Genomic DNA, 27,718 nt, shown 5'->3' with positions numbered 1-27,718 from the left:
AACTCTTCAAGATCCTCAGGTTTAAATGGTTTTGTTCTTGGTTCTGAAAAAAATATCCTTCTAAGATAATCTTATTGGTTAGGACTTTTGGATCTGGATTCTTTTTTTGTTTTTGTTTTTCAGTTTTATTACTGCACCTTGGCTTGCATTAAAAATCACTTTGTCCATCAGTCATTGTTTGTGCTAGAGATTAGAGTTTGAGAACCAGATTTAGCATGAGGTAGTTTTCAAGTGTTCTTCAGGAGTTAGCATAGCATAGAAGCAATAAAAACCAGTTGTCTGAGTATTCAAAACTGTGAAAATTTAATAATGCAGATGTAAAAGAAAGTATTGACTGTTAGGTCCATTCAGACCTCATTATAAGATACCATTAAAGGACATAGCTTCACTTCATTGGCAAAGCTTTAAATACCTTTTATATATAATAAATACTGTAATTTGTATGAGGTTTATCATGTATTGAGTGAAGGGTACAATGACTACAAAGGAACATTGTAATTATAGTCTCCACTTCATTCAATCAGGACTTTGCCAAGCATGGATAACAAGTCAGTGTAGACAAACCCAAATACAGGTATAAGGACAGATGCTGTGAGAATAATGAAAACTCACATTAGCCAAGCAAGAGATCTTCTTTACCCATTTAGCATTAGCCAAGACAGCAGGTTTCACATTTTTTTCTCTGGACCCCTTTATACTCTTAAAAATTGGGGCACCTGGGTGGCTCATTTGGTTGAGCATCCGACTTCAGCTCAGGTCATGATCAGAGTCCATGAGTTCAAGCCCCACGTCGGGCTCTATGCTGACAGCTCAGAGCCTGGAGCCTGCTTCAGATTCTGTGTCTCCCTCTCTCTCTGCCCCTCCTCCACTCATGCTCTCTCTCTCTCTCTCTCTCTCTCAAAAAGTAAATAAAAATTAAAAAAAAATTTTTTTAATTATAAAAATTAGTGAGGACTCCAAAGAGCTTTGATTTGTATGGAATATATCTATTGATATTTACCTTACTAGAAATTAAAACTAAAGAATGAAATCACTTAAAAATAATAATAAACCCATTTCATGTTAACATAAATAAAAATTGTATGAAGAACCATTATATTTTCATAGGAGAAAATCTAGTGAGAAAAGTGCCATTGATTCACCTTTTTTTTTTTAATTTACCTTTTTTTTGCATATCTCCCAATGTCTGACATAACAGAAGCAGCCGGATTCTCATATCTTCTTCACTGTCTTTTTTAAAAATTTTTTTTATGTTTGTTTATTTCTGAGACAGAGACAGAGCATGAGTGGGGAAGGGGCAGAGAGAGAGGGAGACAGAGAATCAGAAGCAGGCTCCAAGCTCTGAGCTGTCAGCACAGAGCCTGATGCGGGGCTCGAACTCACAAACCATGAGATCATGACCTGAGCTGAAGTTGGTTGCTCAACTGACTGAGCCACCCAGGCGCCTCTTCTTCACTCTGTTTTGATCCCACACATCATGTACACTCTCAAAAATTCCACCGTGAATTCATAAGGATAAGAATGAAAATGAAAAAAGACAATGTTTTAATATTCATACTAAAATAATTTTGACAATAGAGACACAGCGATCCTCAAGTCACAGTTTGAGAACTGATGGACTAAAGCATCTTCAGTCATTGTGTGTGTCATGATGATTGTTTTTGTTAGATATAATAACCCACTTTATAAGTCCTGGGAAGCTTTATTCAACTTTGCAGTTTGTGATCCTTGTTCTCAAGGAGTACCAAAGTAGTGCTTTTGAATTGAATTTGGCCAGCCTATTGGCCGAGACCTGCTTACAACATAATTCTTACCATGCCCATAGCAACTCCAAACTGGCATTTAACTGCTCTTTTTTCTTTTTCAGAAATGTTTCGTAATAGGCTTTTTAGAGTAGCTTTAGACTCACAGCAAAATTGAGCAGAAACTATAAAAAGTTCCCGTAATCCTCCCCCTCCCTCCCCTGCAACACACAGCCGTCTCAACTATCAATATCCCACACCGGAATGGTACATTTGTTACAAATGAAAAGCCTATATTCACACATCATTATCTCTTAAAGGCCACAGTTTACATTAGGGTTCACTGTCAGTGATGTATATTCTATGGGTTTGGACAAATGTATAATGACATGTAGCCACCATTATAGTACCATACAGAATAGTTTCATTGCCCTAAAAATTCTCTATGTTCTGCTTATTCATCTCTCATCTTCCCACTAAGGCTGGCAACCATAGATGATTTTACTGTGTGCACAGTTTCGCCTTTTCCAGAATGTCATATAGTTGGGATCAGAGAGTATACAGCTTTTTTGGGTTGGCTCCTTTCACTTAGTAATATGCATTTAAGATTCGTCCATGAACTTCATGCCTTCATGGATCTTTTTTTAGCGCTGAATGATATTCCTTGTCTGTACGTAGCACAGTTTACTTATGCATTCACCTACTAAAGGACATCTCATCTACTTTCAAGTTTTGGCAAGCATGAATAAAGCTGCTATAAACATCCATGTGTAAGTTTTTGTATGGACATAAGTTTTAGGGCAAATACCAAGGAGAATAATTGCTATATCATATGGTAAGAGCATGTTTAGTTTTGTAAGAAACTGCCAAACAATCACCCACAGTGGCTTGACCATTTTGCTTTCCCACTGCAATGAATGAGAGTCCCCATGGCTCCACTTCCTTACTGGAATTTGGTGTTCTCGGTGTTTTAGGTTTTGACCCTTCTGACAGGTGTGGAGTGGTATTTCATTGTTCTTTTAATTTGCAGTTCCTCAATGACCTATGATGTTGATCATCTTTCCACATGCTATTTGCCATCTCTGTACCTGCTTTTGTGAGGTGTCTGCTAAGGTTTTTTGCTCGCTTTTTAATCGAGTTGTTCATTTTCTTCTTATTGAGATTTCAGAGTTCTCTGTGTCTTCAGGTGTGTCTTTTGTAAATATTTTCTCCCAGTCTGTGGCTTGTCTTCTCATTCTCTTGGTACTGTTTTCTACAGAGCAGAAGTTTTTAATTTCCATGAAATCCAGGTAATCCACTGTTTGTTTCATGGATCATGCCTTTGGCGTTGCATCTAATAGCCAAGGTCATCTAGGTTTTCTCCTATGTTATCTTCTAGGAGTTTTACACTTGCATATTGCATTTAGGTCTATGATCCATTTTTTAATTGAAATAAAATTAACATACAGTGTTATATTAGTTTCAGGTGTATGACATTTATCCAACAATTCTCTACATTACTCAGCACTCACCAGGACAAGTGTAATTCCCATCTGTCACCATACAACGTTATTACAGTATTATTGACTATATTCCCTATACCGTACTTTTCGTCTCTGTGCCTTATTTATTTTGGCCTATGATCCATTGTGAATTATTTTGTGAAGGCTGTGGGATCTGTGTCTAGATTTTTTTTTTTTTTTTGCTTGTGGAGTGTTTACATTTTCACAAACATTTTAGTTTTGGCAAGTCTGTAGTTACTTTTAATGTGCAATCTCATCATTTCTTTTATAACCAGCTGTTAAGTATATTTTTAGCCAATTATCAGTTATTCATCTTAATAAGATTTGCAAAATAACTGACAGTAGAAATCACTTATACTTGACTTTAAAGTAAATATACATCCTTTTTATGCTTTTTGTTCATATTCTTCTACTGGTAGTAGGAGATAAAGGTGGTTCTGAATCCAACCAATTCATTCTTTTTTTTTTTACAAAAATTTTTAAATGATTTATTTATTTTTGAGAGACAGAGAGAGAGAAGGAGAATGTGTGCAAGCAGGTGAGGGGCAGAGAGAGAGGGAGACACAGAATCCACAGCAGGCTCCAGGCTCTGAGCTGTCAGCACAGAGCCCAATGCGGGGCTCGAACTCACAAACTGTGAGATCATGACCTGAGCCAAAGTCGGACATTTAACCGACTGAGCCACCTAGGCACCCCCCTCAGCCAATTTATTCTTGAAGCAGATATTTGCATGTGATATATTTCAGGTATGCTGCTAGGACCTTAATGCTATCTTCCCTCATTTAACCCTCATAGGGCTCATAGGTTAGGGACCAGCTATGGTGGGTTTGTTTCTTACAGCTCCACTAGAGAATCAGCATTATTCCCACTCTATAAATGAAGAAACTTAGACTCAGAAAGTTAGGTTATTTGTCCAAGATCACACAGTAATAAATAGTGAGGCTCTTGGTCACTTAAGAGCCCCAGAATACCAATTTCTAGCACAGTGATTTTAACATGAAGTGATAAAAATGAGGGGTGGGGGAAATCAACTTGACTTTCAAAGACCTTTGATTCTAAATAATACTATCTGTCTTCTGGAGCTGGTTACAGCACATTTATCATCCATTCTAATCTTTGGAATACTTTTCACATTCTTTTCAAGAAATGCACCACTATGGAGGCTCTGTATAATCCTACATATTGAATTATATTTTAATTATACAATGAGCTGTTAAATCAGACTGCCTGAACAAGCAACCTCTATTGCAAGCCTTAATGTCTTCACCTGTAAAGTGGAAATAACAATATCTACCTCAGGGTTATTATTAGAATTAAATGAGATAATTCGTGTAAAGTGGTTCTAAAGTTACAAAGTTCCTGACTCTAAGGAAATGCTCAGGAAATATTAGGTGTGAGAGAGGGAGAAGGGTGCATGGTACTGGGGTAATATTGGTAAGGCCTGACAAATTACTCAGCAAACACTCTAAATTGACAAATTGTTAGTTATACAGTTGTCTTGATGTAATAATATCAAAGAAAAATAATATATAAATAAAAGGCAAATGTTAATTTACCTCAGTTATGTTGTCTGTAACCTAGAAGGAATGTGGATATATTCATTAAATTTGCTAGCTGTGCATGATGGTTCTATTTTAAAATCTTTTGAGAAAAGGAGACAAGTATTATAAAGCAGATTCTTTAGCTGAATCTGATTATAAAATCCGAAGGCTTTTATAATAACTATAATAACTCTGAATATAATTTTATATAACTCTGAATCCAGAGTTTAGCTAATGTAAATTCAGCATCCATAGAGAAAGAGGAGGGGAGTAGACAAGATTACCTTTTTTATGCTGGGAATATACAGTCATACATCGTGGACTTGGACCGTCTCCAGAAACTTTTTTTTGTTTTTTGTTTTTTGGGGGTTTTTATAGCTGACAGCATTTTGAAACAGAGAAAGGCCTTTGTAGGCATAAGTAGTTCATTTCTATTGGGAAGAAGATTTAAGGAGCAAAGGTCCTTGGGATTAAGCACATTGTAGTAAAAAAATCATTTCATAATGGGAGTTACAGATAGCAACCAAGCCAGTACAAAATGAAAGCGGCCATTACGCACAGGCAATCAAGAAAATAGGAACAAAAGTTCTATTACTTTAACCATATCTCAAAGTTAAATGATGTAGAAAAACCCAAGTACTAAGGTTCCAGGTGAAATTTTGTGAAAGAAGATGCAGAATTTGTACAGAGTTGTTTGTATTTCTAAAAATAAAATTTTTACAAATTTTTTAAATTGTTTTCAAAAATGTTTAATTTGTATCATTTTCTTTTAGAAAATTATTAGATGAAATCAATACTAATTGTCATATTGATTTTTCAAATAACCCACTTTGTGGTTATAATGCAATCTATATAAAAAACATTGAAAAAGGACAGGAAATAAAAAATCATTAGTAATTTCATACCCTACAGAGAATCATCATTAATCCTTTTGTCTATACCTATATTACACTTTTCTCAAGAATGGAAAAATTTATTTGATTTTTCATTAGGAGCCTTTCATGAGTGAATAAGCCAATAGTTATATATTTTGTAAGTCCACTGTTATCTCCTTAGGTTAAAGGAAGTGAAACTGTTAAGTATTTTTTTATAATTTACAAACAAGAAATTGCATAGTTCTTATTTGTCAATTTTGATGAATTTTCAAAATCGTACATACGCATGTAAACACCACCAAAACAAGACCTAGAACATTTACATCACCCCCGAAAGTTCCCTCATGCCCCTTTCAAACAGTTCCCTCCCCCAGATCATTGTGATTTTTGTCAGCTCAAGTGTGTCTTGATAACATCTTTGCTAGATTGCATTCCAGAAGGTTAAATCATTTATACCTGTACCAGTAATGTATGAAGTGGCTGGTTTCTCCTTATGCTAAGTATCACGTATGTGTATGTTGTAATATATCATAGGTAACAGATATAGATACATTAATCTTTGCCAGTTTCTACTTTGTATTATTTTGTATTTCTTTGTTTACTGATGAAGTTGAACTTTTAAAAATGTGTTAACTGGCCATTTATATTTCATCATTCTTGTGGTGGTTATTAAGTGTATAAGGCTTTTTTTTTATTAAGTGTATAGTCTAATATGATTATATATTTCTTACTGCTTTGCAAAAGCTCTTTAATATTAAGGAATTTGGGGCGCCTAGGTGGCTCAGTCAGTAGACCGTCCAACAATGGCTCAGGTAATGACTTGTAGTTCATGGGTTCAAGCCTCGCGTCGGGCTCTGTGCTAACAGCTCAGAACCTAGAGTCTGCTTCAGATTCTGTGTCTCCCTCTCTCTCTGCCCCTCCCCCCACTCATGCTCACTTGCTCTCTCTCAAAAATAAACATTAAAAAAAATTAAAAATATTAAGGATATTATTTTTTGTTTTAAATATTTTTACTAGTTTGTCATTACCTAACAATTTGTTTGTGAGGGGTTTGCTTTGTTTTGTTTTGGCTTTGTTTTTAACATGGAGTTTTAAATGTGTATTTATAAATCTGCCAATCTTGCTCTTCATGTTTTTGGCCCAGCATCATTCTTTAAATTTTTATAATCCCAGGATTATATAAATACCTAGTTATATCTTTCTCTAGTATTTTTGTGGTTTTATTTTCATTTTTAATTTACATCTTTAATCTACCTGGAAATTATTATTTGGTGTATTATATTAGGTTACTCTTATAACTTTTTTTTTTTTTTTTTTTGTATATTACTAACTTCCACAAGTGAATAATCCTTTGTTTTTCCCCACTGATATTACACATGTCCTTTATCGTATACTAAGGGCTTAGAAATATTTTTGGGTCAGTTTCATCATTTTACAAGGATTTTTCTGTCTATTCCTTTGTCAGTACCTCACTGCTAAATTATTACAGCCATATAATACTATTTAATATCTGGTAAGCAAGTTGGATCTCTATTGTTCAACACATATTTTTACTTTAAAAGTTTAAGCAACTGGATAATGTGCTCCATTTGTATTTTCTTTGAGTAAACCACACCTGGAAAAATCTTAGACAATTGAACATGGAATCAATAAAAAGGCCCCATTATTTAACAGGTGGCCACTACCTGAATTGAGACCCTAGTGCCAAGAAGGAAATAATCAGTCTTTAGACAAACTCCCTACCTTCAAAGTAATGGAAAAGATTGCATGTGGAAAATAAGTAGCATGAGGAATAAAAAAGAACAAAATTTAGGATATTTGATTGCCAATTTATGGTATAGGTTATTAAATGTTTTTATGAGGGGTTTGATCAGAATTTTTTCCATTTCCCTGGTACTGAAAAAAAAAAAAAAAAAGCACAAAGGATTAACAAAATCATACAGTAGATAACATCTCACTTTTATTTTACATGATGGTAATCCCCAGGACATCTAGGACTGCTGTATATAAATGCAAGCCACAAAATATTCTTCCAGAGACATTCATTAATAATCTTTCTACTACCTACCATTTTGAATTATTAACATCCCTTATCCTCTCTGGTATTAATGCAGATAATCAAATTAAATGTAACAATAATGTTCTGTTCTTTGTGTGCAGATAATTCAATCAGCCACGATATATAAAATGTTGGGCTTGAGCTGTTTTTTTAGTAGAAATAAAGGTTGTAAGAAGAAGCTAACTTTTACTAACATTTACAAAATATTAATCTTTTTTAACCTATAAGCTAAATGGTATTAAATTATATGGGAAGAATCTGAAGCAGAGAAAGGTTAAGTAACTTGGGTCAAGATCTCAGAGCTAGAAAGTGGTAGATCTCAGAAATAGCTAATCATGCTTGGCTCAGTAGTTGTCTTTTTTTGTGTGATTTTATACTGCAACAGTTTCTCGAGCTAGCCTACATATTTTTCACATTTGCTTATAAAGCAGTGTCATTGTTTATTGCTGTAGTAATAAGGCCAAACAAGTGACTTCAGCACTTTATTATAAATTTTTGGTCAAAAATTGTCCAGCTCCCTTTAAATCACAGCAGATATTAAGTCCATGTCCCTAATATTATAATCCCTTTAATTTGAAAAATTAAAATGCAGACAGTTGTTTAAAAGTTTAACTTGAATAAGAAGTTGTTGCCACATTTACCCAGAATTTTCCATGGGAATGTACAGGAGAGTGGTTATGAATATGGGATTTGGAATCAGGCCTGATTTGAATTTATTAGCTGTGTGATTTCAGACAAATTGTATAACCTGTCTCATCCTGTTGCTTAAACTGTAGTCTGAGGATAGTAAATAGTACCTTTCTGATAGGTTAGTTTGTAGATTACATGAAATACTTTTTTTAAAGGATTTAACAGGGTGTCAGTGCTCAGTAAAGGTTTTGTTGTTCTCGTTTTTGATGTTCTCATTGATATTTTTGAAAACTAATTTCTCTGTATTTGTCAGTGGATCTACCAAGATGATGATTAGAATTTATATCATTTCTATAATGTTTGACAGGTTTTTTTGTGTTTTTTTTTTTTTTTACCTTTTCTTAACCCATAGTAAGTTGCAATGGTTAACTTCAGTTTCTATCATGATTCTTTCTAGGATAAAATAAATTTGAGATTTGATATTTTTATGGTAGACAGTAATGCCTCATTAATGAAATATTGTTGTTTTTTTTTGCCTTGAGACTGGTGCTAAAATGGCAGAAGGGATATCAACTATAAATAAAATTTTAATATAAACTTTAGAGAGCACAAAATTATAAACTCAGTGTAAGGTAAATGTTTTTCTTCTGTTTCTCTCTCTTAGCCAAGTTCTAAGATAGTGATAAAATGAAGCAAGAGGAAATATGATTATAGACCCGGTTGCCTAATTGGTATTCATTTTATAAAGGACTATAAATAATGCTGCAGAAGACCAATGAGGTTCTTTATAAATAGGACCTTGTCAGAATTGCTGACCCTGGAAAGGCAGTTATTTTCATTCTAAGCCCTCTGTCCAGTCCCTGAAGTCACCTCTTTCTCTCCCTTTTACTTCTGAATAAAGAAAGCTCTGCTGTATTTACTCTGCTTTCATACAGTTTGACCTGAAATAAGTTTCTATCACATTAGGTAAGCTTGCTTTGTTCGTGGATTTGTTGAGAGAGACAGGCAGATAGCCATGTACCCCAGCTGCTTACCAGGCCTTTTGGACTGGGAACCCCATCTTCCCAAGTTGTTTTGTTAGTTCACCAGGCACAGATTAAATGTTATTGGCTGAGCAGTTGGTTAAACCCCAGGGCAGGTGTAAGAATGCGTATTACAGATTTATTCTGGAAAGCCTCTTAAATCTTTCCACCTGTGCCCTACTGAGAGTGTGAAGCATATTAGATAGGCAAGAAAGCTGAGAAACTATTCCCATGTTGCTGAAGATATTTTGAAAATTACATCTTTTCACTTTTGCTCCAACAATACTCAATATTTATTCAAGACACTCTATAATATGAGGATTATTTTTTTCTTTTTAACTGAGGAAAACAAAAAGTTTTTTTAAGAGGTGGCTTTTCAAAACCCCAAAGCAAAGGAGAAATATTAACATTTGTTCAAAATTTAGAAGAAAAGAAGTTTTCCCATGTTAATGATGAACAGTAAAAGAAATTCCACTAGTTTTTATCTTTGTTTTCTTTTTCCATAGGCCAGTGGCTTGCTTGGTTTACCTAATGTTCTATTTTCCTATAGTGATTTTCATTTGTTTCAAATATTTCAATGTTTTTCTTTTATTGTTTTGTTACTATTGTCCTGCTGTCAATTTTTAAATTTCTTCTAAGTTTTGGCCATTTCTGTCTGCATTTTTCTCTGCTTCCTTTAAGTCACTGTTTGTTTCCCATTTTGACTCTTCTTTTATCCTTTTTCTCCTTGATTTCATTCCCTTATTTAGCCTCTTCTGTTTCTCAGTCATCTCTGTCCTGTGCTGACCTGCTCTGCTGGACATGAAGAATCCCAGTGACCTCATTTTTCTGGACTTTTTTAAATATACTTTGATCTCTGGCCTCATTCATGTTTTGTCTGTCTGTCTCGTCATATGAATTACTGTCACTTCTACTATCTAGTTCGTGTTGAAAAAGATGCACACTGTTTTCATATATAGTGATACTTTAATGCTTTAATATCTTAATTCCTTAAGAAGCTTTGAACGTTTGTAAAAAGAGAACCCTAAGTTACCTGTAATTATTGATAGAGAAAAGTTCTAAAATTAAAAGTTTATAAGACATTTACCTAAATATTACATTTTGATAGGTAAAATATTATCAAAATGAAAGAATCCTCCATTTAATGTTTGAAAATATATTCTAGATCTCATATGAAAATGTCAAAATGTTCAAACAAAATTGTCACTTACATTTTAAGCAGTATCAAAAGTTAGCAGAGAATCATAGAAAAAAATAGTTGTAATATTGGGGTTGATAATGTCATCTCTATATAGCTACTTTTGATTAATTCATTTGAAATAAATCTAAAAGTTATGATTTTCATATTAGATATACTTTCTTTAAACTTTAATAAGTATCAAATGTTTAACATAGTTACCCAGATTCTACAGAAATTATTTTGATTTTTATTTTTCATTAGCAGCAAAAGACCCTTAAAAGTATCTGTCATATTTAGGTTTCCAAAGTTTTTAGGCTATGAACTGGGAAGCAGGCTTCAGTTTGATAAATAAATTCAATAGCTTCTCTTTAGTTACTTAATTGTAAAATGGAATGGAGGAAACCAAGTTATCTGCAGATATAGAAAATCCAAAGTTATCTGTCTAAAGTTCTAAGACTTCAAGTATTGTGGCCAGAAACAAAATAAATACACAAAGATCAGTATCAGTTCATCAGCTGCTGTGAAATTATCACTTAGAAAACATTTTTTTAATTGAGAAAACTCAACCTGTTATACAGATAAAGAGATAGGTATACCATGTTTCTAGAATGCTTAATTTTTAACAAAAAACAAATTATCTCAAGATTATTTTATAAACCTAATATAATACAAATAAAATACCAGTTGAAGGAGGGAAGAAGAGATGCAAGCAAAAATAACCCAGAAATTTTTTAATAAAAAGAGTAGGAAAGCACAACTTCTCACTCCTTAGGTGTGGGCTATGCATACTGAATTCCCTCCAAAGAGTACCACATGGAAAGCAAGGGGGGAAAGTAACTTTAGAGTGGAAAACACTGGCAAGCACTCAGTGAGGTGATCAAGGTCAACATCAACATCATAAATCACTTTGATAGCATTTGCCCTTGATATGATGTAATGAAAATTCCACTTTACATTGTGGTCTTTCTCCCAATAGCCTGTAAGCCCACTCTTACCCTGAGAAAAACATCAGATAAATCCCTTTAGTGTAGGCATCGTACAAAATACCCAACCAGTACTCCTCTAAACTGTCAAAGTGATCAAAACAAGGAAATTCTGAGAAATTGCCATAGCCAAGAATAGCCTATGGAAACATGACAACCTAAATGTAATGTGATATCCTGAATGGGATCCTGCAACAAAAAAAAAGGACATTAGGTAAAAGCTAAGTGTATTAGTCTCCTAGAGCTACCATAACAAAATACCACAGACTAGGTTACTTAAACAACAGAAATTTATTTTCTCACAGTTTTGGAGGCTAGAAGTCTAAGATGAAAGTGTCAGCAGGGTTGATTTCTAGTGAGACTTCTTTCCTTCGCTTGCAGATGGCCCACCTTTATGACCTCATTTGATATTTTTTAATTGAGGTATAATTAGCATATGAGTTTCAGATATACTACATAATTATTCAATATTTGTATGTGTTGCAAAATGACATTTTATGTTAATCATATCTGTAAAGACGATATCTACAAATATAGTCATATTGGGAATTGGGTCTTCAACTTACGAATTCTGGGGAAACACTTTAGTCCATAACACTAAGGAAATATAAATAAGCTATGGACTTATAATAATAAGTTATCAATATTGGTTCATTAAGTGTTACAAATGTACAAAATACTAACATGAGATGGTAATAATAGGAAAAACTGGTTTGGGGGTATGAGAGAACTTTCTGTACTAACTGCTCAATTTTTCTGTAAGTCTAAACCTCTTGAAAAAATAGAGTCTATTTTAAAAAAATACTCTTTTTTAAAGAATAAGAAAGTAATGATCTTTCCCAGTCAGATGCCAAAATTATAATAATTAAACCAGTGGGTTGGGATACTGTACAAGGTGAATTATTCTAGAAATGAAGTTGGAACAACTAGGTAGTCACATGGAAAAAATAATTAAAGTAATTAGAACTTTATCTGATCCAGTATACTAAAAAAAAATTCTAAATTGATACAAGAATAACAAATGAAAAGAGAAATGTAAAGGTGCTATTAGAAAATATAGTGGATTTTTACATGGTATTAATGTGAAGAAAGACTTAAGCATAACTTTAAAGACAGAAAGAGACTGCTCATAATGACTGTATAAAAAAATTGTAAATTTCTATATGGAAGGGAAGACAGAGGGATCGATGGAAGAGGAAAGGAGATAGGTAGGTAAACCTGGACCAAAAAAAAAAAAAAAAAAAAAAAAATTAAAGGATAAATGACAAACTAGAAAAGTTGTTTGCAATTTATGTGATGAATATGGATTTATATTCTTAACATAGTAAAAATTCTCACAAATCCATAAGGAAAAGATGAATATGCCACTTTTTTTCCATGAGCAAAGGATGCACACACATATCACAAAAGAAGAAATTCAAAAAGCCAAAAAATGGGGGGAGGGGATAAAAACAAAAGGTATTAGAGCAAAATGAGGCACTCTGCCAATGAGATTGTAAACTGATAAATCCTCTGTGGAGGGAAGTTAGACCATTCATATGAAATACCTTAAATATGTACAAATCTTTGTCCCAAGAATTCTACTTCTAGGAATATATCCTAAGCATTAGTAAAGATTATTACAAATGATAGTAATATCTTAAACAAAAATGGGAAATTTATCCATCATGGAAAGCTTAAGGAGTAGAGCTAGGGCGTGACTCGATCAGAGAATTCAACCAGTGTCAGGAATCTCGCTCTCGCTCTCTCTCTCTCTTTCTCTCTCTCTCTCCCCCTCCCTCTGTTTTCTGTCTCCTGGTTCCATTTTCCTCTCACTTGGCCTCATCCAAGACTTCCCCTAGGGGTTGGCAAAGATGGCCTTCAGAAGTTCTAGGTTTACGTTATGTAGTCAACCCAGTAGTTCTAGAAAAAGTTCTTGAACCAGTTGTGTTTAGCCTTTTCAAATTCAAATGCCCATGCCCTAAATGTAATTACTGGTTATTCTGGACAGGCCTATTCCATGCGTCCCCTCCCTGAGACAAGCACAAGGGGGTGTCATCCCACTCCAAGTACATGGACTCATAGTGGGGAAGGGTCATTTCCGAAAGAAAAAGAAGAATTATGCTACCAAAAGAAAGAAGGTTGAACCTGCCTCTCCTTCCCAAAATTACTACAAATAAGAAAATCCAAATATTTCTTATTCACATAGATATTATTCGCAGCATTCTGTTCATAAAGGTGAAAATATGAACAAGCCTAAGAATCCTACAATACAGGGTTGATTGTAAATTATCTATAGGATCAAATACTAGAAAATGAATAAAATTACATAGAAGTATAATTATCCATGTAAAAAAAAAGATGATCATGGTATAGTTGGGTATAAAAAGTATAAAATATATGCATTATGATCCCTTCAAATATATATACATATACACACACATATATATAATACATACATCCATATATATGTATAGACATGCATTAAAAAAGTACAGGAAGTGATGTACCTATATGTTTATACTAGTTACTGCTGAGCTATGGAATTACAGATGATTTTTGTTTGTCTTTTCTTTTTGCTTCTCAGGATTATGTTACTTTGCACAAAGGAAAAACACATAAAAATAGTCAATACATGCTAATCATGCCACGAAAGTTATAAAAGTAAAATTTCTATAATTCTTTGATTCTTTAAACAGTTTCTACCCGTCGAATGGCATGTAGTCTAGGACAGACAGGATATATTTTTAAATATATATAAGCCAGGGCACCTGGGTGGCTTAGTCGATTAAGTGTTCTGACTTCGGCTCACGTCATGATCTTGCTGTTCGTGAGCTCAAGCCCTGTGCTGACAGCTCGGAGCCTGGAGCCTGCTTTGGATTCTGTGTCTCCCTCTCTCTCTGCCCCTCCCCTACTCATGCTCTGTCCTTTTCTCTCTCAAAAATAAATAAACATTTTAAAAAAATTTAAATATATGTAGGCCTCCAAAGTTAGGCAAGATCAAATAAGTAAGTTCTTGTGTATGATGATATAAATGAAAACACTTTGAAAAAGTCTATGAAGCATAACAGAGTTTTATAAAAATGATAACTTTATACAAGCACACTTTGTATGTAATACATACATACAGAATACAAAATAAATTGACATGAAAGTAAGTGTTGGACTTACTGGAGGAATGATGTTTGAATCTCATTCTAATTATGTGAGGTAATTAGGGTGCATATAACCATCTCCTCTTCACAGATGGAGAAATAGGCCTGAAAAGCAATGTGACTGTCCTCCAGTAACATTTAGCGACTGAATTATAACTCAAACCCAGGTCTTCCAACTGCAGTCCACAAAAGTTTCCACAGAAAGTGTCAGATAAATTCAAAAGTAAGAGCCAGCCCTGAATGAAACCCAGGGCAGTCAGAGAAGAATTTTAGGAGAAAATGGGAATTACACTGGGCTTTGAAAGGACAAGGGACACAGACCAATGGGAAGGGGGTGGTGGGGCATTCCAGAGAAGTGACATGGACAAAGAAAGCATGCTGCAGGCCATCTATGATACAGAACAGGGTGTGGTCCTTTCAGAGAATCAAATGTGGGCAAAACTTGAAAATTGTTTTGTCTTGCTGAAATTTTTCTTTAAAAACAAAAAGGACTGTTTTTGCTTTTCAAATGCAAATCTCCTTTCCAGCTCTCCCCTCAAAAAAAAAAAAAAAAAACTTCAACCATATCAATTAAGTTCCCTATCTATAGTCCCGTAGAATGATAAACTTAAATAATAACCAGGAGTTATTTAGTTGGATTTCTTAAGAATTCTAATTTAACAGAGAAATAAGAACCTGTCAACACAGTACAGAAAAGACAAATTACGTGGATGACTGACAACGTTTCGCAAAGAATGGCAAGGCCTTTCAACCCAAGTGGAGGGAGGCTGAGGACAATATATGCATTTTCCCCCACCTCATACCTCAAAGACAAAGGGTACAAAAGACAAATGTAATCATTAGATAATTTAAGTGGCCATTTGAGAAAGTGTTGGATTTTCATAGCACAGAGTTAGTAGTGGTGGAAATATTTTGTTTTAGATTTTTGAATATTAGCCTTTTCTCTGGTATTAATGGAGTTTGAAAGGAGAGTTACTAACCTAGAAAACTCAAGCGTTTAAAACCTAATAGCTAAGTAATTTGGAATTATGTGTTAATACTATCCAGGAGAATGGTGAACAAAACCAGAATTCTAGCCAAAGGTTTTAGAAGTGACTGGTTTCTCAGAAACATTTATTTATTCATCAGAAATTTATTGAAGGTGTTTTTCTTGCCAAGTATTGGTGACTGGTGCTAGTACAAAGGCCCATAAAACAGAGCCAAGTGCACTCTAGTGAGGGAGCCTAAACTAGAGAGCTGTACAGAAGAGGGCCTAACCCCACGGAAAAAGAGGAGAGGCCAGGAGAGAAATCCGGGGTGACACCTCAGCCAGTATGAGGGAGAGAAGGGTTATCACCATAGAGAGGCAGTAAACAGGCTGGAGACAGGCCCTGTTCAGGAAACTGCAAGCAATTCAGGATGCCTGGGATATAAATGTGATGGGGCGAGTGACAAAGGAACTTGAAGAGGGAAGCAAAAGCCAAATCATAGAGGCCACATAAGAAATTTAGGTTTCGTTGTGCAGACAATGGGGAGCAGTGAAGGGTTTAAAACAGGAGAGTTTTCATGGCTAGATTTACATTTTTGAAAAAAAAATATATATATATATATATACATATATATATATATATATATATATATATATGTAACAGAAAAGACCTGGATACCATCATCAAGCACAAGGCATGCCTTAGTAATTAGATGCCTGAGAGGAGACTGCCAGACCTCTACCCTTATAGGGTCAGGCTGTGGGCCCTTGGCTATACCCCTGTGGGACTTCCACCAGAATGGGGTGGCATCCCCACTGTAGGAAGTATAAGGAGAAACTGAGGCTGAGATAAAATTTACAGTGAATTTTAATTACCGCCCCCCCCTTTTTTTTAAGCAAGTGTTCATCTAAAAGAGAGGTGCCCAAAGAGGCTCCCACATTTTTGGAGCTTCTCTTTTGGAACTGCTTTAAAGGCCAGCCTGGGAGCTACACAAATAATTCTGGTCTCTTTACAATTGCATTTTTAGCATTTTCTTTATTCCAAAATAAGCACTACCCAGTCTGTGCAATGGGGGTGATAACCACATCTTTCTTGCCTACCCCATATAGTTACTACTATGAAGATAATAGCAGACAACATGTGAAAACTTTTCATAGAGAGCTGTATCAATGGATCGTCTTATAATTGTTGCCTCACACTTTGCAGGCAATTCCAACATATGCATTTGTTCTGGTATCTGTGTGTTCATCTCCTGAACAGACTGTTCACTTCAGGATGGCAGGGCCTGGGTCATATTTGGCTTTGTGTCACCAGTGTCTGACAGTGGGTCTCACACATAAAAAGTCCTCAAATGTTTATTGAGTGAATAATTGAATCTAGCTTCTTGCCTTATCTTCACACCATATATAAGAAATGGATAATACACTTAAGATTATTCAGTTAATAGGCTCAGAGGCCACTTCTGCTTCTTCAAGTATGTGAGTAGCTTGTCAATAGGAACTAGCAATTCATCTCTGAAGGGGCCAGAACAAATGGCTGATGAAGTAAATCAGTGTGAAAATGTAAAGGTTCTTAAACTTTAGTGTTATAGTTTAAATTTGGCTGTATTTTAAAATCACCAGGAAAAACTTTTAAATAACCAATGCTGGGGCCCCATCCGAGGACAGTTAAATCAATACTTCTGTAGGTGGAAGCCTGGCATAGTTTTTAAAGCTACTGAAGTGATTCTAATGTGCATCTGTGTTTGATGTAGTGCTCTAGAGAGACATTGCTTTAAAAAAAAAAAAAATCTATCTAGGGGTGCCTGGGTGGCTCAGTTGGTTGAACATCTGACTGTGGCTCAGGTCATGATCTTGCAGTTGGTGAGTTTGAGCCCTGATTCAGGCTCTCCACTATCAGCGAGAGCCCTGCTTTGGATCCTCTGTCCTCTCTCTCTGCCCCTCCCCCGTGTGTGTGTGTGTGCACGCACACATTCTCTCTCTCTCCCCCCCCTCTGCCCCCCCACACACAAACTTAAAAAAAAAAAATCTAATGGACTAAATGGGTGATGGATAGTAAGGAGGGGACTTGTTGGGATAAGCACTGGCTGTTATATGTAAGTGATGAATCACTAAATTCTACTCCTAAAACCATTATTATACTATATATTAACTAACTTGGATTTAAATAAAATTTTTAAAAAGCTAAAAAAAATACAAAGAATCTAGGGGCGCCTGCCTGGCTCAGTTGGTGGGGTATGTGACTCTTGATCTCCGGGTCATGATTTTAAGCCCCACACTGGATGTAGAGTTTACTTAATAAAAAATAAACTATCTAGTTTTACATTAGGGACCAAAGTCAATGGAAAAGAACATAAGGCATGCTCCCACTGCAGTCTATGAGCAGGAACAAATAAAACTAGCTGTCACTGGTAGGAGCACAGTGGAAAAGCAGCAATCAGTATGTGCTAAACTATGAGAGGTCATGAAAAGGTGGGCTTGTGCTGAGCCTGAGACTTTCTGCAGAGGCTGTTAGACATTTTAGAAGTTTGTCACAGAAATAAAAGACATTCCCTGCCCACAAAAGGAGGTCAAGTGTTAGTTTAGCAAACCAGCTAGTACCAGCCAGCAGGCCTCGCCAGTACAAAGGATCTGAAGGCTTTGCTTTACAACACAAATCACCATTCTCAGCACAGGGAATACAGCTGTGAACAAGACTCATACTGTCTCAAATAACTGACAGTCTGTTCACAATTAAGTCAACAGCCAATTACAAAAGAGTAATTGATGAAAGAAATGAAATGAGGTTGGTGAGATAGGAAGATGCAGTTGTTACAGAGTTTTAAGGGTCCAGCCGAGTTGTTCAGTCTAACACAATAGCCAATAATTCCTGGTCAAAGAAATGGTATGAAAGAAATGTATAAGAAAGATTATTTTATGGGGCACTTGGGTGGCTTAGGGGGTTGGGCATCCAACTTCAGCTCAGGTCATGATCTCACATTCGTGAGTTCAAGCCCTGCGTTGGGCTCTATGCTGACAGCTAAGAGCTTGGATCCTGCTTTGAATTCTGTGGCTCCCTCTCTCTCTGCTCCTCCCCTGCTCATGCACTCACTCTCTCTCTCTCTCTTTCTCTCTCTCTCTCTATGTCTCAAAGATAAATAAACATTTAAAAATAGAGAGAGAAAGAAAGAAAGATTATTTTAGGGGCAACAGGCTGGCTCAGTTTGTAGAACATGTGACTCTTGATGTTGGGGTCACGAGTTCAAGTCCCACGTTGGGTGTGGAGCCTACTTAATTTTAAAACAACATTTTTTTTTTTAAAGAAAGACTATTTTAGAACTTTTGGAGGTTGAAAGAGACATAGTACAGATGTAGAACAGTTAGAACACCTACAAAGGTCTGAGTCGAGTGGAAATGGGAAACGAGTGGTTTATAAAATTTCCAGTGAAAAAGATAACAGCTTACATTACATAAGCATAAATAACCTAATTGCATTTTTTGTCAGAAACAAATTAGTACTGGAATTCTATATTGTACTTACTGTATGTTTGAGACTAAGTACCTCTCTTGTGTTCTCCATTAATATTAATTGCTGTCATAAATCTTCATGTGTTTCACAACTGTGGGAGAACTTCTAAAACTGGATGTCAAATTAGTGAGATTATTAAAGGTCCAGGTCTTTTTCAAACAATCGGTTGTTTGCTTTTGTTTATAATTTCATACAATCCCATATGAAAAAAAAATTACTCTGTCAAACAACCTCTATGAAAATGGTAAGCCTCTATATTTCTGTAACACACTAAAGTCAATGTTCTTTTTTTTTTTTTTTAAGTTTGTTTATTTATTTTGAGAAACAGCATAAGCAGGGGAGGGGCAGAGAGAGAGGGAAAAAGAGAATCTCAAGCAGGCTCCGTGATCTCAGCAAAGAGCCCGACATGGGGCTTAATCTCATAAACCATTAGATTATGACCTGAGCCAAAATCAAGAGTCAGACGCTTAATCACCTGAGCCACCCAGGCACCCCAAGTCAGTGTTCTTATTTGAGAATCTGAGCTTATGTAAATCTTTTTATTAATCAGAACTAAATTTTGTGTCTTTGCCTTCAAGTGAACAAGTTTTAAAATGTTCTTATGTAAATGATCAGCATGCAATTAATTCCAAAAAATTCACTGCTCTTGTTTGGTCAGTTCCATAACCAGCCACAGAGTAAATAGTACTGAGTTATTGGGACATACAAAATTGTAAATGACCAGACCCTTATGTACTTGAGTTAAGTCTGTATTTTAAGTCTGCATGTGTATTCTCACAGGAGACTGTAAAATGTGGGCATGCTTTCAATTCCTGCAGTCTGTGATTTATGGAGGCACATAGGTCAGGAGTTTATTATGCTGAAAATCATAATAACTGTTTTGTTTTGCTTTTTAAAATGAAGTGACCAAAGCATGTTGAAAGATAAATGGGTGAACCATTTTGATTATGCTTTTATTTCTATTAAAGATTAAATATTATTGCTGAGTAACCAGCCATGCTAAGTATTATGATATTAAAGCTGAAGTAGTTTGTAAGCTGAGAGCCCTTTCTTTCCTCTGGGTTTAGGTTTGTTATTAATCAAAATGTTGGACTTGTTTAGTGCAGTGGTGTATGAAACAAACAGTTGAAAAAGACAGCTACTTTAATTTACAGCTTTCTGTTTTTTTCAAATTCGTAGGAAAATCTGTTCCTCTTTGTGGACTTTGTGCTGTTGTTCACATGTCTAGAGTTCATTTCTTATACCAGAGCCAACTAAATCCAATAGTTGCAAGACACTTTCGTGGGATAGAAAGGAGGAAGGTGCCTATGTGGTTTTAATTGACAAGTTCTGGCAAAGCCATTTTTGAAATGTGGACAGTCTCTAATAGAAATGGATATTACAAAAAATCCATCTGTATTTTTGGGCAGAGAGACCAATAATTTTAGAAATAGAAATAGTTAACTAAAGACAGTGGTTTTTGTTTTTCACTATCAATATGGGAGTATTGAATGAAATTGTTTTAAAGGGCATGTTTTGAGCTACTTCCTGGTTTTGGCTTAGGTATCTACACAAGAATCACTTGCTAAGCACTTACTGAAATGCAGTGCAGGATCTGGACTCCCCATGATGTGTGGTAAAGGACCTTAAAAAGAACATCCTCCCACCTTTCTAAACTTGTTCCTCATCAGTGGAAGTACACTTAAAATTCCTAAAAAAGTATACTTTGGGGAATGCAGCACAAAATGTAAGAAGTATCTAAGAAAAAGGCCACCTCTCACTACCTGAAACAAAAGGTTTAATTTATTACTTAACTAAGGAAGAGCTATGCTTTTAGGCACAGTCCCTGAGCTAAATGGGTTGCAAATCTTATAGAGTTTTGGGGTCAGGAATTATTTAGTGGTTGACATCAGCCTCAGAAGCCCCATTACTCAGGAGAGACTGTCAGTGATTGGCTGGCTTTCAGAAATGTGTTTACTAGACTGAGTTGACCACTGATTGGCCAACCTTCAAAATCATAAGGCTGTCACTGATTAGTTGGCTTTCAGAGGTGTGTTTACTGAACTGAGTTGTCACTGGTCATTTAGGCCTATGCAAATCATTAATTTATTAAATCCAGTTTGTGTTTCAAACTGGGTCTAGTAGTCCCTTGTTACCATGAATGTAGAATGATGAGCCTTTTTCTACGAGTTGAGATTGTTTATTCTCAGAAGCTAATACTTAAATACTGTAGGAAATTGAAAGGACAGGAAAATCAACCTCTGAGGAATCCATTTAAATAAGCAATGATCCTATGATGCATTTTTTTTTTTTTTTCGTATTTGTAACATCTGGGATTTTATTAGTTATCTCCAACTGAAAAGTTGAAATCAATACCTATGAATACCCTATTTTCCTCCTCCCACAAAGAATCTACAGATTTATCTTACTAAATTATATGATTATCTATGATAAAATTGGTGCTTTTTCTTTGTTACCTTAATTCAGAGCTCTTTTTTCCATTTCTTCCATTAAATATATCTGCTCTTTTTTAATGAAGATAGAAACAACTTAAATTGGAAACAGGAAGCATGGGCTTCACTGTCACCACTCTTAAAATTTAACAGCATGGTTTTTCCACTGCAATTGCTATGGTAAGGAGATAACTATACTTTCTGATTTTCTTTTTGTTCTGTTTGGTTGTTGGTTGGGCTTTTTTGTATGTGTGGATATAGCTGCCATAAAGTATCACATTGGTTGGTTTTAGGTGTACGATATAGTGATTCAACTTCTCTATACATTGTGCTATGCTCACCAGAAGTGTAGCTACCATCTGTCACCATGCAGCACTATTACAATACCATTGACTATATTCCCTTTGCTATACCTTTCATCCTGGTGACTTTTCATTCCATAACTGGAAGCTTATACATCCCATGTCCATACACCCATTTTGCCCATCCTCCCACCCTCCTCCCCTCTGGCAACCATAAGTTTGTTCTCTGCATGTATAGGTCTGAATTTGCTTGTTTATTGATTTGTTTTGTTTTTTAGATTCTACATCTAAGTGAGATTATGTGGTATTTGTTTTTGTCTGGCTCATTTCAGTTAGCATAATATCCTCTAGGTCCACTCATGACACACGAATTATGACACCTTTTCTAAATAAGGGTGTTTACTAAAGCAAGAGAAGTATAAGTCAGCAGTTCTGATGAAAGATATGGCATGTTCATGTATTGAAATTAGTTATGAAATTTGATGTAAGTAGCATTATTAATAATGAAGTATAGAAATGTGAATGTGATTTACCTCATTTAGTAAGTTAAAGTATATTCTACGTCATCTACATAATAATATCACTTGTACTAATTGCATTCCAGTAGTTTTTCTCATATAGAAGTGTTGGGAATGGTAGTTAAGACTCAACTTGTCACCCCTGGAGAACAGTAGCTACTGAACCCTCAGTAACTGCAGTATCACTAATCTCGCAACGTTTTATTTGCCACAAAATTTTTTCTTCAAAATCTGAATTTATCCATGAGTTTGTCGCATAAGTAAACTTCACTCAGCATATGTGCTACTTGCAGGGAAAAGGGGTGGGGGATCTGTGCTATTACCTACTGCCCAAATCTCTGCTTATTTAGGGAAAAATAAATTAATGTAATATTTGGGTTTCATCGGAAAGTTACAATGGGTGTATGGGGAGTGTTAATCCTATAGGCAATTTAGCCCTATCAGCTGTGATAAAAGTGCTGAGTATGCCCATTTTGAAATTGCTTTTATAATGAGTAGGAAAAGCCTTAGAAGTTTTGTTTATATGTCAAAACTGAACTTTTCTCTTTCCAAATTCATTCAACTGCCTTGAAATCTGGTCTTTGACTTCCCTATTTATTTCTGACACCTCCTAATGGGGGCAGAGCTAATCACTTACATATTTTCCGGCTGCTAAGGATAGCCAGCTTATGACCACTTACGATTCAAGCACATGTTGATACCTTAAGACCAGTAAGCATTTGATAAAGTGGGAAAGCAGGATGGTTAAATTTGTTGTAATCAACAGTAAGAGGAGGAAATTAGTCCATGGAGCCATGCCAAAGCTTAGTTTCATTTTGCACGAAAAAAAATAATTTTTTTAACCCTGCAACTCCCCAGAAAAGGATCATAACACCATTTGAACAAGAATTTTCTTAACACATTCCTGACTCTTGACCCCTTCAACTACTAAAAACAGGATCAGATAGGGCTGGTTTGTTAGGGGTTTTGCTCTGCAACCCTGCCCACTCTGGCTAAGTGAGTGTGCTCTTTAAAGGAAGCTGGCAGAATGTTCTCTTAGTTGAAGGAATACCCTGGGTAGAGCTCTTTTAACCTCTCATCCAGGAAGGACCTTCAAGTGAAGACGGAGGCAAAGAGACTCATTACTAAAAACACAAAGCAGCAGGACCAAACTCCAGTCATGTTTTTCAAATTTAAGTGTTTTCTGAGAAGTTGGTTTCCATGTGGTATAAGCACCAACAAACAATAAACCCATGTTGGTGTTCTGTACCCTTATGGTTCATTCTGCCAAGGACAGTATAGTATAAAATTTCCACATTCCATTCTCCTGCCTAAATCACTGAACTGTCTCTCTCCCTTTTCAGGATGTCACATGTACTTCAGTTTGAGGATAAAAGCAGAAAAGTGAAAGATGCAAGCATGCAAGATTCAGACACATTCGAAATCTATGATCCTCGGAATCCAGTGAATAAGAGAAGACGAGAAGAAAGCAAAAAGCTGATGAGAGAGAAAAAAGAAAGAAGATAAAATTACAGTCATGATAATTAGGTAGAAATGTGCCTGCAATAAATGGCCTTATAACAGCCGTTGTTCCCAACAACATCACTTAAGGGTGTGAAAAGAAGTATTTTTGAACCTGTTGTCTGGTTTTGAAAAAAAATTATCTTGTTATGTAAATTGTGGGATGATGTAAGCAAATGCTTTTGGTTCATGCTTTTTTTTCCCTAATTGACTTTTTCTATTGCTAAATCTGAAATAAAATAACTTCCCTGCCAGTTTACATGTTAACCATTTGTAGACTGTGCCAGCCTGTTTATGTCTTTTTATCCTAAAATATGTGAAGGCTTTGTTTTCAAGACTTTTTATAAGAAGTTTCTTTCAAGAAAGAGTATTTAAGGGAAACCTCCCTGGCATTCTGTTACCACAGTACTGAATTTGGAATAGAATAAAAATTATATACATAAAGATTGATTTTTGTTGTTGTCGTTTTGCATATAAATATCTAAAAATAGCCAAATCAGTAAGACCCAGTAGCTTCATGCCTTAAAGCCTGAGGAATCTCCAAGGGAATATTGTCACCTGCATCTAAGCCAATGCCTGGGTTTTATAGACGTAATCAAGACGCTAATACACTAAGTAAGGTCAGCCATGCTTACTGCACACCCTGGCCCAACAGCAGGCCTCCTGCCCACTCCTCTGCCCTTTCAGCATAGCAACAAGAGCACATGCAGAGGTGACACTAGCAACAGAACTATCAAGAATGTAGCTCTTGATGACAACCACTCACACTGGTTATTTACTGTATATTATCTATACTAACTCAGTTTTTCTAGAATCTGAATCCTCAAATAATACCTCAGGCTAACTTTCGGTTACCTAATAAAACCTCACCAGCCACATCTTTCCAGGTAGTGTCTCATCGGCTCTCTTTTCCCAAAAGTAATCCAATAGACTTTCCCTAGAACACCTGTTCTCAAAATGTAGTCCCAGGCACTACAATGCAGTGGCAACAGCATTACTTGGGGACGTTAGAAATGCAAATTCTTGGGGCGCCTGGGTGGCTCAGTCAGTTGCGCATTCGACTTCAGCACAGGTCATGATCTCCCAGTTCATGAGTTTAAGCCCTGCGTCAGGCTCTGTGCTGACAGTTCAGAGCCTGGAGCCTACTTCGGATTCTGTGTCTCCCTCTCTCTCTGCCCCTTCCCCACTCATGCTCTGTCTCTCTGTCTCTCACAAAAATAAATGAACATTTTTAAAAAATTAAAAAAAAAAAAAAAGAAATGCAAATTCTTGCCAGACTCCCCACCACCATGACTACACTTCCAGATTACTGAATCTGAAACTTCGAACCCGGAGGGTTTATTATACAGATTGCTGGTTTCACTGCTGATGATTCAATTTTGGGGGCATGGCAGTATCTAGTGAAGTTAAAGATAGGCATATCCAGTTATCCAAAAATTCTAATCTTAAGTCTGTCCCCTAAAGAAATTCTCACAACATTGCTCAAGAAAACCTGTACTAAATATACACAAAAGCATCAACCAAAGAATGGATAACTAAGTTGTTGTATAGCCATACTATGGAATACTTTGTAGTGGTAAAGATCAATAAACAAGAGTTATATGTGTTAGCTTATCTTAAAAATAATGTGAGGGAGGGGCACCTGGGTGGCTCAGTCAGTTAGGCAACGGACTTCAGCTCAGGTCATGATCTCACGGTCCATGGGTTCAAGCCCTGTGTCAGGCTCTCTGCTGACAGCTCAGAGCCTGGAGCCTGCTTCAGATTCTGTGTCTCCCTCTCTTTCTGTACTTCCCCCGCTAGCATTCTGTCTGTCTCTCTCAAAAATAAATAAACATTAAAACAATTTTTTAAATAGGATGTGAATATGACATCTTTATTAAAAAAATAATAATAATGTGAGGGGCACCTGGGTGGCGCAGTTGGTTAAATCTGGCTCTTGGTTTCGGCTCAGGTCATGATCTCACAGTTCATGGGATCGGGCACCACATGTGCCATTAGCTTGGGATTCTCTCTCTACCCCTCCCCTGCTTGTGCTATTTCTCTCTCTCTCTCAAAATAAATAAATATACATTTAAAAATAATAATAATGGGGGAGAAAAGGGAACCATCTATATAAAAATGTAAACAAGCAAAACAGCATTCTACTTTGTTTATGGATGTACACATGTGGCAATGTGTGGCAGAAGTATAAAAACATGTATGAAAATAGTGGTAACCTCTGAGGAGGCACAAGGAATATATAAGGGGCTTCATTTGTAATGTTTCACTTCTTAAGGGAGATTGTGGGTACTCAGGCCTATTATATTATTCCCTCTCTACATTCTAGTATCCCTGAAATGTTTCATGTTTTTTCCTTTATGATCCTTTATAGAATCTGAGATGAGAAAACATAAGGGGTTCCTGATACTAACAAGAACACTTTCTTTTGTGCTTCAGAAGTAGGACAATGTTTCAAAGAGGAGGAGAGGGTATGATATGGGAGTTCTGGAGAAATGTCAACCCACTCAAAAGCAGAGTGATCAGACACAAACCCACCAAAATATAAGCCAGTGTTTGGAAGCGTGCCGTATTCCCCTCACCACAAAGTTATAACATCAGTTGTTTCACGGATATTCATAAAGTTTCTGTTGGTTATTATGAAATGCATTAGCACTGTATTTGTTTCTATCAAAGAATCCTATAGGTTTCTCTCCTGTTTCTCCCTGAATATCTCCATCTTTACCAGTGTACTATATCCCAACAACAGAGGGGACCACAGAGCTCCAGAGCACAAGCTGGAAGAATGACATTTGTAGGTATAAAGAGATAACAAAGTGACAAAATTAAACCCTCAGTTGGTTGAATGCTCCTTATCCTGCTTTAACCACAAGGAGCAGAAAGATATGAAATTTCAAAGATTAGATAGAATCCCATCAGAAAATTTCACCATGAGAATAAAATTCACTTTTAACTTAATAATAACAATGTTTTAAAGCTTAAAAACTTAAATAATCTATTAAATATGGTATTCAATGTGCTTATAGTAAAGTCTTTGGAAATGTCACAGGAATGTGTTTGGGCCAAAAAAAAAAAAAAAAAAAATCAGTTCAAAAGACAAAAAAATAAAAACATGTAAGAAAATTAGCCTTTATGGTTCATTCTAATGTTTTATTTATTTGGGTTTACTTTTATGTGTCTTGCCCTAGAGATATTACCCTGAAACAGTGAAGTCTATTAACAATTCTTGTTCATTGTCTATAACAATCCTGGATTTTCTGAAGAGCAAAAGGTCCTGGCAATTTTTTTCTCACTTTCTGACCAGCCATTTTTTTTCACTTTGGTTAAAGCTGTTGGCAAGGTGAAAGTTAAAACTAGCCCTAGACCTCTCCTTTGTCAATAGGTAATTGAATTAAATACAGATCTCTCTACAATTTTTAACAGAGTAGTATCAAAACATACATTGTCACATGCCTCAGCTTTCTTTATGCTCTAAAGCCACACAGTCAGTAATACATCTGCTGCATTTAAAAATGGGGACACCATAGAACAAGGTCACTAAAACGTGTGAGATGAGTGGTTTGCTGCTGTTGTTTTTAGAACAAGTTCAATAAGCTATGGTGTCCTTATCAAACTGTCACTACCAAGTTTCTTGATAGGATCTGACGTGTGAGGTACATAAACCTGTTCTGTTGTATCAGTGTGGCCTGTATGGGAAAGGTTAGATGAATGCAGAATATTGCCCAAACATGCTGTTTAATCTTAGTGATAACAAGAAAAAAAAAAAAAAATAGAGGTGTGAAGTGAGTTACCATTGAGGGTTGTATCAGTATAAGCAATTTGTATT

At 35.7% G+C, this 27,718-nt stretch overlaps 1 protein-coding gene and 1 long non-coding RNA gene across 4 annotated transcripts in view; one reads left to right on the top strand and one right to left on the bottom strand.

Moving 5' to 3' along the window:
* The window catches only part of CWC27 (CWC27 spliceosome associated cyclophilin), a 191,964-nt gene extending 167,619 nt beyond the window's left edge, over positions 1-24,345 (top strand). The window contains exons 14-15 of one of the 3 annotated variants that reach the window (XR_015248871.1): positions 21,662-21,755; positions 23,739-23,857. Coding sequence is in view for 2 of the 3 variants with exons in the window: in XM_025924134.2 (XP_025779919.1) it covers positions 23,739-23,901 (163 nt within the window). In the remaining variant the exon portion in view is untranslated. Of the gene's footprint in view, positions 1-10,120; positions 10,173-21,661; positions 21,756-23,738 lie in introns of those variants that run through there. The other 2 variants (XM_025924134.2, XM_086700023.1) reach the window with 2 other exon arrangements.
* Positions 1-27,718, bottom strand: part of LOC147584355 (uncharacterized) — a 105,338-nt gene that overhangs the window by 62,779 nt on the left and 14,841 nt on the right. The gene's annotated exons all lie outside the window — the stretch shown is intronic.

Source organism: Puma concolor, chromosome A1, assembly GCF_028749965.1.
Source record: "Puma concolor isolate L17-30 chromosome A1, mPumCon1.1.hap2, whole genome shotgun sequence".
Lineage (NCBI taxonomy): Eukaryota > Metazoa > Chordata > Mammalia > Carnivora > Felidae > Puma > Puma concolor.
Note: the sequence above shows the minus strand (reverse complement) of the source record. Positions and strands in the feature narration are given on the sequence as shown.